This window comes from Maniola hyperantus, unplaced genomic scaffold (genome assembly GCF_902806685.2).
Source record: "Maniola hyperantus unplaced genomic scaffold, iAphHyp1.2, whole genome shotgun sequence".
Lineage (NCBI taxonomy): Eukaryota > Metazoa > Arthropoda > Insecta > Lepidoptera > Nymphalidae > Maniola > Maniola hyperantus.
Window position 1 is genome coordinate 101,723 of NW_027189029.1, and position 15,390 is coordinate 117,112.

A 15,390-nucleotide genomic window follows, 5' to 3' on the forward strand; every position below is an offset into this window, starting at 1 on the left:
CTAAAATTAAAACCGGTTTATTAATCAATCCACCATTGGCTATGTATAAGATAATTCCAATAATACAGAAACTTTTAAAAATTCGTCAATTATACTCAATTTAGCTAAAACAGAAGTGGAAAATGTTCGAGAATATTTAAAGCAGCAACAAATTATAGATAAGTACCATGATGGCAAGACAAACCATCGCGGTATCAATGAATGCTTTCTTGCTTTATCTCGAAAATTTTACTGGCCTAAAATGCGAGACCATATTTCAAAATTTATCAACGACTGTGCAGTATGCGGACAGGCTAAGTATGACCGTAATCCGATCCGACAGCAATTTCAAGTAGTTCCACCACCCAGTAAACCTTTTGAGCTTGTGCACTTAGACCTTTTAAGTGTAGAAAGCTGTAAGTTTCTGACAATAGTCGACTCTTTCTCCAAATATGCTCAAGCATATTTCTTAGGAGACAGCGCGGCAGTCAGTGTAGTTCAAGCATTACTTAAATTTAGTACGCATCATGGAAATCCTTTGACTGCAGTAGATCCAACATGATAGAGTTAGGATATTATAGTGTTAGGATATTATAGTGTTAGGTTAGTATTATGTAAGAAATTAAATATTCATAGTTTTAAAATTTCCTGTTAGTTTATGTATTAATTTCCCATTACCACATACGCATCATGATATCCTTATCTCTTATTATCCATTCCTTGCAATAAGCTTGAACGAATACAGGTACACAGAGGCTGAATGCCCGAAGACCAGCAATTATATAGCACACTTACCCAGAATAGAAGAAGACATAGCCATCCAAGTTATAGTTTTACCTAAAGAAGAATCCTTTGACTCAAAACCATCTCCACATTATGAATAATTGAAGTCCACAAAACTGGATCACCTACATGATGCAAGTGCAAAGGTTTCATCTCAAACGCCTATCACTCTACCTCCAAGTACGGACCATGGAGTTATTTATCACACAATCATTACCATACGCCATATTAATTGGAACCTGCAGACTGAATATGATCATTACAGTTTATCAGAAAATACATCGCACGAAGAACTTGCAGTTAAGAAACATAACCAAAATTCACAGTTCTTCATCCGATGACCTTCCGGCGCAATTCACAGCCAAGGTGTTCCATATGCGCCGATCTGATGGGGGAGGTGTTACGCAGGCGAAGCCAGCGGCTGATACATAGTGAGCCAGCGCAACATGCATTCCCATTCCCACGTACGAATACGACCCGTATAGCTGACGCGGCGTAATACCAGAACCCGCGCGATGTGGGAATCGTAATATTAAGTTAGAATATTCTCATCCTTAGAGATAAGCACTAGTTATTAGTCTTTTCATTTAAATGTAACTTTGAATATAATTATTATAAGGATATTATCGCCGACTAGTTTTTTTCCATCCACCTCCTGTGAGCCTAAACATTACTCAGCTTGGATATACAAACTTAACAAACAAGAACTGACCGAAGAATTAGAAACCAGGAATATCGAAGTCCCAACCACAAGTACAGTAGAGGAACTACGCAAACAGTTGTCACAGATAATCAAGACCGAGGACGAAACATCTCAAGAGAGTAACATGTCGAGCGAAAGCGAAATAAAAGAATTCGACAAAGCAATATCTCGATGGAAAATACAATTTGACACGACAGGGGACGCCGTAGAATTCCTAGAAAGAGTGGAAGAACTGGCCGAGACCCTAGGGGTCAATAAAAACAAAATAGTACAAGTAATACCGAGATGTCTTCACGGAAAAGCATCACAGTGGTACCGAAATAATAAACAACATTGGGAAAACTGGGACGACTTCACAAACGCCTTCAAACTTTACTATTACCCAAGTAATTATGAAAGGAATCTATTAGAAACAATCATCAACAGAAGACAACGAATGCAAGAAAAATTCGTAAACTACCTAACCGAGATACAAACACTGATACGGAGGTACGGGAAATTAACTCCAACCGAACAGTTAGAAAGGATTTATGACAACATGAAACCAAACTACCAATACTACATAAAGAGGAAGGACTTCAATACAATGGCGGAACTAATACAACTGACAGGGGATTACGAGAGAATAAATGTAGACCGATACAGTGACACATATAGAAGATCCGGATACACAAGAAGAGAAAACCGAGCAGGAAATACCAACAATTATACGAAATACCAAGGGCCGGAGGAACGCAAGACAGAAGGAAATAAATCCATGCTAACTACGATCCAGAGACATGCTGCTACAAGTGCGGAAAAAGAAACCACACAAGGCGAGAATGCCAAGCGAAGCAAGTGATCTTTTGCACCCGATGTGGACTGCTAGGAAAACTGACCCGAGATTGTTGCAATGCAAAAGAAAAAGGCAAAACAGAAAATTACACAACAAAAACCAAAGACAAGAAGGACAATAGAATATTCATAGACGTGAAAATATACGGAAAACCTTTCAGAGCATTGATAGACACGGGCTCAACTAACTCATACATCAACAAAGAAATAATGGACACCATCAAAGACAGGGTAAAAGGAACAATAAATAAAACACACACAATCAAATTGGCAGATGGATCAAAAATAGAAACAAAAGCAGCTCTAAACGTGGAAATAGACATAAAAGGACGGTCCATAACACACCAAGTAATCTACCTACCATCGACGACGGTAATGATCATAGGCATGGACCTCCTATCCAGACTAGGACTCGCAATAAACTGGACCGAGACAACATGCGAAAAAACAAACATAGAAAAAACAGAAACCAAGGTCGACACAGAGACAAACCTAACAACAAAACAATACAAAGAACTACAAAACGTATTACAAGAAGAATTTGAAAAGGCCGATAAAAGCCCAAAAGGAAACAACTGGATAAAACATAAAATAAAATTAAAACACAAAGAACCCATTAAACAAAAATACTATCCGAGAAATCCGAAAATGCAAGAGAAAATAAACGAACACGTGAACAAAATGTTAGCAGAAGGAATCATAGAAAGATCAGACAGTCCATACAGTTCACCGATAGTCATGGCAAAGAAAGACAACGGCGAATATCGATTTTGTATAGACTTCAGAAAACTGAACGAAATCACGGAAAAAGACGCGTACCCACTACCCCAGATAGATAACACACTTGAGAAATTGAACAAGGGAAAATACTTCTCCAAATTCGACCTAAAGAACGGGTATTGGAACGTCAAACTAGACGACGCGAGCAAACCACTCACAGCATTCACAGTCCCGGGAAAAGGACTATTCCAATTCAAAGTAATGCCTTTTGGACTACACTCGAGCGGCGCAACATTTCAAAGACTACTAGACAGGGTAATAGGCCCAGAACTAGAACCAAACGCATATGTGTACTTAGACGACATAATAGTATGTAGTAAAACGTTCGAAGAGCACATATTACACGTAAAGGAAATATTCCGAAGAATTCGAGAAGCAGGCCTAAGAATTAATAAAGAAAAATGCGAGTTCTGTAAACACCAAGTAGAATATCTGGGTCACATAGTTACAAAAGAAGGACTAAAAATGAACGAGGGAAAAATCCAGGCAATTAAGGAACTAAAAGCCCCTAGTAACACCAAAGACGTCAGACGATTCATCGGAATGACTTCATGGTATAGGAAGTTCATACCGAAATATGCAGAGGTGACAGCACCGTTGGTAAAATTATTAAAGAAAGACACAAAGTTCGACTGGGGAGAAGAACAGCAAAAACAATTCGAGAGAATAAAAACCTTATTAATGGAAGACCCAATACTGACAAGAGCAGACTTCTCCAAACCATTCGTACTACAGACAGACGCGAGCGACACAGGCCTGGGAGCAGTACTTATGCAAGAAAACGAAGGAGAACATAAGATAGTAATGTACGCGAGCCGAACATTACAACCACCGGAAACCAGATATACAACTACAGAAAAGGAATGCCTCGCAGTTATATGGGGAATAAGGAAAATGAGACCGTTCCTAGAAGGATACCACTTCACGGTGATAACAGACCACCAAGCTCTTAGGTGGTTAAACACCCTGAAAAATCCATCAGGCAGGTTAGCAAGATGGGCATTGGAGCTACAACAGTATAACTTTGATATAGTGTACAGACCAGGGAAACAAAACGTAATAGCCGACGAACTGTCAAGGAACCCAGTTTGTGCAACAACGATCGAAGACAGAGACTGGTACACACAAAAATTCAGCAAAATAAAGAACAACCCCGAAACAGACCAAGACTACCGGATTGAAGAAGGAAAACTCTACAGGAGAATAAGCAACCCAAAATATGGGGGAAAATTAGACCCAGCGACAGAATGGAAGCTATGCGTAAAAAACACAGATAAACACAGAGTCCTAGCACAAAATCACGATGAGCCAAATGCAGGACACCTAGGAATATACAAGACATTTAATAAGGTAGCACAACGATACTACTGGCCAGGATCGTTCAGAGACGTAGCCACATACATAAACAAATGCCAGATCTGTCAAAAACATAAAACCTCACAGGAAAAAAAACCAGGACTAATGCACATCAAGAACGCAGGAGAACCCTGGGAAGTAGTAACGACTGACCTCATAGGACCACTGCCCAGATCCACCAAAGGATTCCAGTGGATAATAGTCTTCCATGATAAATTCACAAAATGGTCGGAAATAAAACCATTACGGACCGCAACATCGAAAACAGTTGCAAATGCACTAAAAGAATGCATCCTCATGAGACACGGCGGAATCAAAACACTGTTGAGTGACAACGCGAAAATATTTACAAGCAAACACTTTAAAGAGACACTAGCAAAATACGGCATAGAACAGAGACTAACGGCACCATACACACCTCAATGCAACCCAACAGAACGAGTAAACAAAACACTAGAGACAATGATAGCTGCGTATATAGAGAAAAACCATAAAAAATGGGACGAACACTTGACTGAATTCAATTTCGCACTGAATACATCAGTACAAGAGGCAACAAAATACACACCAGCGTTCTTACTGTTTGGAAGGGAACTGAGAAATATCCATGACGAGAACGAATTACCAACACCAGCACTAAAAGAAAGGGAAAATTTAGCAGAAATCCATGAAATAGTCAAAAATAATCAAAACCGAGCTTCCGTTCAGCAAAAATATTATTACGACAGAAACAGGCAAAACTAGAAACCGAGTGTAGGAGAACTCGTGCTTAAGAGGGAATTCCCGTTATCAAACGCCAGCAAACAATTCTGCGCGAAACTAGCCCCGAAATTCGCAGGCCCATATAAAGTAGTACAGCAAAAATCACCAGTAATATTTCTAATTAAAGCACTAGAAGGAAACAAAATATGTACGGCACACGTCAAAGACTTAAAGAGGTACTACATGTAACAACGGAAAAAAAAAAATTACCAGGGTACAATAAATAACGCAACTTCTGTCGGTAATATATCCATGGCACAACATTAGACGCGAAAACGCAATCTAGTCGTAACATATCCATGGCACCATAAATAATACCGCTTCTATCGGTAGTATATCCACGGCATCATACAAGCAAAAACACAATCTAGAAGTATTAGATCTATGGCATTATGAATAATACAACTTCTAGGGGTAATGAGTCGATGGCAATTACAAAAAAAAAAAAAAAAAAAAAGTTAATATCTAGTAGTAGAAAATCTAGGACGGCATACAGAGTAAATAGAAACGTCACATAAAATAAATATTTTTTCTTAACCTACCCACAAGAAAGAAAAAAAAAAAAAATAAAAAATAAGGAACCACAATCTGGTAAGGAAAATTCTAGAACCACATAGAAGCGTCAAACAGAATTTTTTTTTTTTTTGGGACCTACCCACGAGGAAAGGAGGTAACAAGAAAAGTGAAACGAATTATCAGTCACGCATACGTGGTCATCCGTGTACGTGTCGGAGCCGTGAATCATGGCGCAAATACTGAGGAACGAAGTAGTAATCGGGACCTGGAAAGGGAAAAGAGTGGGATATAACCCAGGGGTGAAGGTGGAGGGACCCGGCTCCCAAATCATCCGGTTATACCCACGGGGTACAGAAAGGCGAGGCGGAGACAGCCCCGCACCGGGACCATCCGACCGCGGCGACTGCCTGGAGATAGACTACCACACAGAAAATGGAGAGTACCAGGCGTTCGTCGCCGCGGTGGAGGACGCCGAGGCAAGCAAAAAAAAAAAAACGTAAAAAGAGGCGCCGAGGGCGGAAACGCATGGGGAACCACTGGAGGGGCCTGGTCCGCCTCCCGCAGTACAAAGGAAAACTAAATTGGTAAGGTAACAAAAATAACGAAAGAAAGGGGGAACAACGAGAACAGACCAAAAAGGAAACAATAGAATACGGGGATAGGGTAAAAACGGATTACAAACAGAGAGATAACCAAGTGATTTTTACAGGTAAAAATCTCCAGAGGTGGACGGGGGATGCAACGATGACGTAACGAGGCGGCCGACGGGACGGGCCGCGCGTCATCGCTGCGAGAAACTTCGAGAAGCTTCACTGCCCCGCTACCCGCGCCGCGCGTACGCCCCGCGCGCGCCTAGCACACCACCGTCACCGCGCCGGCTTGCCTGCCTGCAGCCGGCTATAAATAGCTGAGCCCGTCCACGGACAGGCAGTCCACTCGTGACTGTCTGGGGCGCTCGGCCTGATCTTAATCGTGGGTCGATACCAGACAGTTCTCGTGGGCACTGGGGGTGCTAGTCATACCTCGGCTTCAGAAGCCAGGCTTGCGTAGCATCACCGTCCGCCACTCCCCCTCGTCCCCTCGTAGGTGCCTTCCGCGCACTCCCCGCGTGCCGCGTAAGCAGCCGACGGCGGCTGACAGCTCGCGCATCAAACCTGGCAGTGTTGCCCGCTGCCAGGGGAAAATCTCCCCGGCTCCCTCAGAGCCGGTGCGGTAGCAGATAAGGATAGAATATGTACGTTAGTTGTTAAGGGAATAAAACATAGTTATTGTCCGTGTTACCAATGTTTAATTTCTAATCTCCCCACAAAGGAGGGAAAACCTCGAATATAGGTTCGAACCCTATTTTAATGTAGGTAGTGAAGACGCGCTGAGGCCCAGGCGCCTTCCACTACGTTACAAGGTAAATACAACTATTGAGATGTCCTCTCAAATTAAACTTGCGCGGGATACAGGTCACGTCTTGTACCTATTCCCTCTAAAAAGTGAAACAATAATAATATGCATAGGCTCTGCAGTAATATTTTAATCAGAGCGTCGTCCCCAGCGTCATGCGAAAGAAAATCCAAAATTAAAATTTTCAAAAAAATTTCACTTACCAAATTTTTCGGCAAAATTTATACCCCAAATTTTCGTAGTTTTCCTGTCTTTTCCGACTCGGACGGTGCCCGCGCGTGAGGACCGTGCGCCTGACCGCTTTTCCGCCATTTTCCGCGCGGAAAACGCGGAAAATCGTGCGCCGATCTCAGCATAGACATCTGTACCGAGGTAATATAGCAAAGCAAAATTTTGTTTCATAGATTTGCTTAAAAAGAAACTGCATAAATCCTGCGTCGTTGTCCCGGTTCTTCGAATTTTCACGTGAAAATCTCTCAGGGCGTTGCTTTCCACCGGCCCCAGCGTCCTGCGAAAGAAAATGCAAAATTAAAATTTTCAAAAAATTTTCACTTACAAAATTTATACCCCAAATTTTCGTAGTTTTCCTGTCTTTTCCGACTCGAACGGTGCCCGCGCGTGAGGACCGTGCGCCTGACCGCTTTTCCGCCATTTTCCGCGCGGAAAATCGCGGAAAATCGTGCGCCGATCTCAGCATGGACATCTGTACCGAGGTGATATAGCAAAGCAAAATTTTGTCATACAAACTTCATAGATTTGCTTAAAGAAACTGCATAAATCCTGCGTCGTTGTCCCGGTTCTTTGAATTTTCCCGTGAAAATCTCTCAGGGCGTTGCTTTCCACCGGCCCCAGCGTCCTGCGAAAGAAAATCCAAAATTAAAATTTTCAAAAAAATTTCACTTACAAAATTTTTCGGCAAAATTTATACCCCAAATTTTCGTAGTTTTCCTGTCTTTTCCGACTCGGACGGTGCCCGCGCGTGAGGACCGTGCGCCTGACCGCTTTTCCGCCATTTTCCGCGCAGAAAATCGTGCGCCGATCTCAGCATAGACATCTGTACCGAGGTGATATAGCAAAGCAAAATTTTGTCATACAAACTTCATAGATTTGCTTACAGAAACTGCATAAATCCAGCGTCGTTGTCCCCGTTCTTCGAATTTTCACATGAAAATTTCTCAGGGCGTTGCTTTCCACCGGCCCCAGCGTCCTGCGAAAGAAAATTCAAAATTAAAATTTTCAAAAAATTTTCACTTACAAAAATTTTCGCCAAAATTTATACCCCAAATTTTCGTAGTTTTCCTGTCTTTTCCGACTCGGACGGTGCCCGCGCGTGAGGACCGTGCGCCTGACCGCTTCACACTAGCGAGACTTCACCTACATTGGCAGACGAAAACAAAAACTATTTAGCTGCAGGAAACAAACTCATAAAATTGAGATAGAACACGTTATGATAGCCGATACAAATAATAATATTACATCGACTGTGAACTGGTAACGGGTAGGTATTATGTTATCGATGACGTGTTTCTGTTTAGCCATTCCAAAAATTGCCTCACTTACCTTCTGCTTTCTTTTTGGTGGTAGCACCAGGAGAGATATAAAGAAAACTCAGGGTCGTTTTGCTTGGAACGGTAGTACTCGAGGAGTTTGTTCTGCTCAGCAATAAACCTTTCATATGGACCCATTACTTCACGGAAGTTCATAAATCCAATCCTCATTAATTCCCTATTGAAACTGCCGAAAGAATCTACTAATAGATTTTTTAATAAATAGATAAATATTTCCAAATATGTTATTTAGATTATGGTTTTTAAAAAGCAATAGCCGAGAATTTATGCAGATTTTCTCGGCACGATCCACGTGGAAGACGCACGGCAACTATGTAGTATGCGACCGATCGAGATGACATTCGGGGAAGGAACGCCCCGCACATCCGCAATTCTCCCGCGTTAACCCGGTGCCGGCGAGTGTGGGTGACGTGCGGGTGTGTGGGGTGTTCACTATTATAACAAGAAAAACCCGAGGAGAAAGTATTAATCTTTAATTTGCTCATAAACTTTCTAACAAAAACTTTTTAACAAAACTTTTTATCTATATAGAAACAAAAAACGTCTTTGACATACACAGAATATATTCGGACGGCGCTGCCTACTGTGGTAGCCGGTAACTTTGGTATAATTTGCTGAATCTCATTTCAACAGGGGTGTCCCCCGCCTTATACCCCGATTGCTATCTCAACCTGTCGCGGACTTATAGGTACGTGACAAGTACTTTTTATTAAAAAAGTGAAATACTCCTTTAGAAAGTTTTTGTAAATTAAGTTTTCATAAAATGATGATCAGTTACTTACGGGTTTTTATTCGTGACGGCATTTTTAATCATAGGCATTAAAGCGATGGACCAAAAGTAGAGGCTGGCGTTTAGAACGTTGGGAAAATTAAAAACAATTTTTCTGTATCGTGAAGTATGTTGAGACCGTAGGTAATAATAAAATGCGGCAACCGTAAAAGATGTTTACTCAGAGCCGGCTTATGATCTACAAAACTTATGGGCTAACAATACCAATAAAGAAATCTTACATACTATTGTCTTAATCGTATTGCTTAACTACCTAACCTACATAATTTTGCATCACCTCTCTTTCAATCCGATGTGCAGGCAACCTAATTCGATATATTGAGGAGTTGCATTTTTATGTTACTTAAACTGACAATTCGTACATATTACAACTCCCCTGAAAATGTATGCGGTTACCCCTCCCCTTAAAAGAAAAAAAATGTTTAGACGCTGGAATTGAAAAAAAGATGATTCACAAATGTGACAAATTATAATTAACACACATACAACCATATTTTTTTTTTTTTTTTTTTTTTTAATCACTAATTCTAAACAGTTTTGTATTATTCTTATGTACTAAATACTCTTTTCCATGTTTAATGATTTTTACATTTGGTGCAACTTCTTCTATCACTTCGTAAGGGCCTTTATACACGCTATCTAACTTATCTCCTAAAAAATTCTTAATTAAAACTAAATTACCTAAATTACCTTGTTTATAGGTTATAGGGTTACATTTCTTGTCGTACTGGTGTTTTTTTAGTAATTTACTTTGGATTAAACTCTCTCTAGCATCATGTTGTCCTTTTTGGAGCCTAAATTTCATTTCTAACGGGTAACTATCGTAGTTATACAGAGGGTCGATACCACTCTCTAAATTATTCGGTAGAGAGCATTGTTTACCAAAAACTAATTCAAAAGGTGTGTATTTCGTTTCGGTGTGCACTGTAGTATTGAAGCTAAAACACCAATAGGGTAACCAACTACTCCAATTGGGTTTATTCTTCTCGCATTGAATTCTAAGGTATGCACCAAGATTTTTGTGTGTATTTTCTAAACTGCCTATTGTTTCATGATGGTATGATGTTGAATTTAATTTTTGAATATGCAGTAATTCACATACTTCTCTCATCGTGGATGATAAAAATTCAGACCCCTGGTCAGAAATGATCTCTAGTGGCTTCTTAAATCTTAGAATAAAGTTATTGACGAAGGCTTTTGCTACGCTTTCCGTGTCCTTGCGTTGTAGCGGGTAAGCTTCTACGAATTTTGATAAGTCACACTGCAGGGTAAGTATATACCTATAGTCATCGTCGTCTCGCGGCAAAGGACCCATAATATCCATACTTACACGCTCAAAGGCACTATTGGCCGTTGAAGTTATAACTAAAGGTTCTCTAACCTGTCTGTTTGCATATTTTCGTAACTTGCATTGTTTGCATTCGTTAACGTACTGAGCAACATCTTTTGACATGCCTGTCCAAAAATAATGTTTTCTGATATTATTTAACATCCTATTAATTCCAGCATGACCACTAGTCGGTAATAAATGAAAATCATTTAGAATAACTCTCTTTTCGTCTTTATCTGTAATTCTATTCACTTCTTTGCAAATCAATAAACGCGGCGCGGACACTCCTAAATATTTAAAATTACTTGCAAGTAATTTTATATCAGCTCCATTATACTTATTTCTCATAAGAAGTATTTCGTTAATATTCAACTTTTTACATAATAATTCTAGGTCTCTCACTAACACCTGCGGGGTAGGTAATGATCGAGAGTCTAGATAAATAGTGGATTTTGGAGCAACAAATGCGCAATTTTTCGCGTCTGAAAGAATAACATCTTTTTTGTTTATCAAGTCACGAGAAATATTTCCGTGATTATTATTTCTCTAATATTATTAGTTTTCTTTAAAACTTCCACAGCCGACGGTTGTATTAACCTTTGACCTGCAGTATCATTGGTTGTCATAGCCGGGCTTATATTATTTAACTTATTTAACTTACGAGTTTGCGCGCGAGTCAGAACTGATACTACTTGTTCTTTTAATAATTTTAAGTCATTAGATGACATTGTTATTCTACTCAATGCATCCGCCGCGGCGTTTTCTTTACCTGGCACGTATTCAACTTCAAAATCATACTCCTCTAAGTAAAGTCTGAATTTCGTTAGTCGACTTGAAGGGTCTTTCAATCCAAAAAGATAGACAAGTGGGCGATGGTCTGTAAATATTTTAAACTTCCTGCCATACAAGTATGGACGGAAATGTCTTACTGCCCAAACAATTGCTAACAATTCTAAGTCAATAATTGGGTATCTAGTTTCCGCTGGTTTTAAGTTGCGACTAGCATACGCTACTACTTGTCCATTAGTATTTGATAATACCGCGCCTAATCCTATTTTTGATGCATCTGTTTGCAATCTAAAAACGTTGTTATCGGAAAAGTCTGGGTATGATAATAAGGGTGGTTGAATAAGTACATTTTTAATTTCTGGAAAGAATTCTCACAGTCTATGGTCCATGAAAATACAGAATTTTTCTTGCACAGCTTATTTAATGGAAAACTTATTTTGGAAAACTGTGGAATAAATCGTCGGTAATAATTTGCGAAGGCAATGAAGCGTTCTACATCATCGGCATTTTTGGGGGTGGGATAGTTAAGTAAGGCATCTATTTTACTTGAATCGGGTAAAATACCCTCTGATGTTATCTTGTGTCCTAGATAAACTATTTCTTTGCGTAAAAATTCACACTTCAAAGGGTTAAGTTTAAGGTTTACTTTTCTCAACCTTTCTAATACTGACATGAGATTTCTACCATGATCAGAAATAGACTTTCCAATGACAACTACGTCATCCAAGTATAAAAATGCTTGGCTATAGTTAATACCAGACATTGCTATAGTCATCAATCTCGAGAAAACACTAGGGGAAGTCTTAAGACCCATTGGGCATCTTTTCATCTGATACATTTTATCTGTTGTAAAAGCTGTGTAGCCCCGTGAATTTTCATCTAGTGACAGTTGATACATTTTGTCTACATTGAAAGCTGTATATTTTCTACTTTTTTCATTAAGATTCAATTGGTAGTAACTTTGGGAAAGATCTAATTTGGAATAGTAAATATTGCCTGAAAGTGCGTCAAGAATATCTGTAATATTTGGGAGTGGGAACTTGTCGTCAGCGATTCTATTATTAAGCTGCCTGTAGTCGACAACAAGTCCCCACTTCTTTTCATTACACCTATCAGCTGCTTTTTTTGGTACAAGGAGGACTGGACTAGACCACTCAGATGTAGATTCCTCTATGATATCATTATCTAACATTTCCTGTATTTGTTTTTGGACCTCCGACTTTAATGCATGCGGAATTCTGTAAGGCTTAACATACACTGGAGTAGCGTTGTCTTTAAGAGTTATAGTGTGTTCCATTAAATTTGTGACCGATAATTTGTCACCTGGTAGATGAAAAACGTCTGCATACTTCGCGCAAATTTGCTTAAAATGCAGATTTTCTTCCGGATTTAAATACTTTAAATCGAAAAGATTAAATAGGGTTTTTACTCTATTTGCAGAAATTTTTTCCTCACTAAAAGCGCATAAATCAAATTCTTGTTAATCATATATTTTCATATTCGAAAAATCAATTTCAATATCTTCATCCTTCAGGGTGTTTAACACCCTGAGAGGAATTAAACCCTCCTTCGGTTTAGATATAACACCGGCTACAAATACACCTTTCATAATCTCATCCGCTAAAGTTACACAATGCCACTACAAGTACTACTTATGTATTTGATAGTCTCACACCGGGCTGGAATTGTATGCTTATTACAATTTCTTGACTCATTTAAACTAATCGATACATTATTATTGTTTAAACTCAATTCCAAGACATTTTTCCTATAATTTATAATAGCATTATATGTTTTGAAAAAAATTTCGCCTAGTATTCCATCAAAAGAACACCCTATATTCCTAAAAACATAGAATTTACAACTGAAAATAGCGTCTCTACACTGTAAATTTAAGTAGCCGTGACCTTCTGATACTAACTTGCCACTTATTCCTTTAATTGTTATTCTATCCTGCACTATTTGTTCAATAGATAGCTATACATTGCTAGCCATTCATATTTAATAACACATAGACTTGCCCCGCTATCTATTAATAAATTCACAGTAGAATTAATTCCTACCCCAAGAGTGACGCTACTGCAATTATTATAGCTATAAAAATAAAATGTCTATCATGTTCGTTAGGAACGAAAAAAATTATCTTCTGGTTGCGAATTTACATTATCATTTTCAGCAGTATTGTTTTCATCCACCTGTTCTGCAATTTGCACTCGAGACAATTGGCTCGAATTTCCTGCTGACGCGAAATCACGCACGTGTCGTTGACCGCGCGATGACATTGTTAAGTGTGAGTTATTAATATTTCGATTAGAAAAATTTCTATGGAACTGATTACTATTTCGATACCTCTGAAATTGATTATTATAAGAATCCTGACCTGGGTTGGGATATCTATTGTAACGCGTGTTGTTAAAACCTCTACGATTTCCACGATTATAATAATTTTTTGTTCGATGTCCTACAGTCATGACGTCATAAGTTTGTTGGGATTGTAATTGCTCATCAATTGCAGTTCTGATAGCCTCCGGCAACGAGTCAAACTGCCGAGAGGCGATAATAGTGCTGAGCCTAGTATCCGACAACCCATCCGCAAAGCGTTTTATCGCTATCTTTTCATTAATTGGCCTTAGTATCTGGAAATTGTCGTCGTTTCCGTCTGCTTGCGCTAACGTAAGATTTACAAAAAGTTCCTCGAGCTCAGTACCGAAAGACTCGATTGTTTTGTTGCCTTGATTTGTCCGTAATAGCTGTGTATGCAAGGCAACAGCAGATTTTTTTTGTATAAGAAACTTTTTCATATCCGCAATTAAGTCATCTGTAGAAGCGTACGACGATTTTAATCTTAGTTTACCGCTCGCGGAAAGCCTAGTTTTTAAGACAAATTCTATGAGGGTGGGTTTACTTACTTCGGAAATCATGGAACTGTAGAGTTTTATGGCGTCTATTAATTGTTGTGTTACCTGTTCTTGGCCTGTCATCACAGGTAACAAGGCGATAGCTGTTTTTATGTCAAATGAAGCCATTGCGATTTTTGATCTCTCTGTGTTTGATTTTGGTCTAAATGTAACTAAGCTTTCTATATCCCGGTAAAAGGACTCTATTTCCTCAAAGACTAGATTATTTACTATTTTATCGGATGTGCTAATTGTTAACTTTTGTTTTTCTAACTCAAAGCAAATTTTAAGGCTCTGTTGATATATTGATTCTGCTTCTTGAAATTTTTTGTAAGCTAATTCTGTGTTTCTTTTCGTTCCTAATTTAACAACATACTCCTTTAAATATTTTAATTTTCCATGTAATACATTTAATTCGGTAGTCATTTAATTTATAAGCTTAATTCCTAATTTCTCTTCAGTTTTTCTTGTGAAATAAAATAAGTAAGATTATTAATATACATTTGTGCGCTTCTGCACATCTCACTATGCTGGATTGGTTGGAATTCTTCAGGAAAACACTTGTTGAAGTTCTTTATTCCTTAGGTACTGCTACCGCTAGGTCTGGAGGAGAACTGTGCCGGCATACAAAACCGGGCCAGTATTTATTTGAAAATCCCATAAAAAAGGTAGACCATCTGATTGGCTGGCCAATCAGAGGATCTTTACATTGACCAATCAGGAGAGAGCAAGCTCGAGAGGTGTGGCCTACTCAGAGGGGTCTTTTCGACTCTGGGCTATACCGTAGTGAGAGCCGCGCCTCTCGCTCTATAATTATTCCTATCCCTTTCTACAACTATCTCGCTCTATCACTGTTGCTATCTCTATCTACGCTATTTCTCCCGCTCTAAACTATTGCTTTCTCTGTC

General features: G+C 39.2%; 1 protein-coding gene across 1 annotated transcript; it reads right to left on the bottom strand.

Moving 5' to 3' along the window:
* Nucleotides 1–8,219: 8,219 nt before the first annotated feature.
* On the bottom strand, nucleotides 8,220–14,920 carry LOC138404670 (uncharacterized). Its single transcript, XM_069509246.1, has 2 exons — nucleotides 14,051–14,920; nucleotides 8,220–8,315 (listed from the first exon to the last, which is right to left on the bottom strand). The coding sequence occupies exons 1-2, from the start codon at nucleotides 14,906–14,908 to the stop codon at nucleotides 8,220–8,222; spliced, it is 954 nt and encodes a 317-aa protein (XP_069365347.1). The 5' UTR covers nucleotides 14,909–14,920.
* Between the last annotated feature and the right edge of the window lie 470 nt (nucleotides 14,921–15,390).

What these genes read in the sequence shown, in the direction of transcription:
- LOC138404670 (XM_069509246.1), bottom strand. Translation starts at nt 14,908, where the DNA reads ATGACTACCGAATTAAATGTATTACATGGAAAATTAAAATATTTAAAG. An exon ending in AAACTTATGACGTCATGACT is followed by an intron (nt 8,316 to 14,050) that starts GTAGGACATCGA and finishes TTTCTTTCGCAG; the next exon opens with GACGCTGGGGCCGGTGGAAA.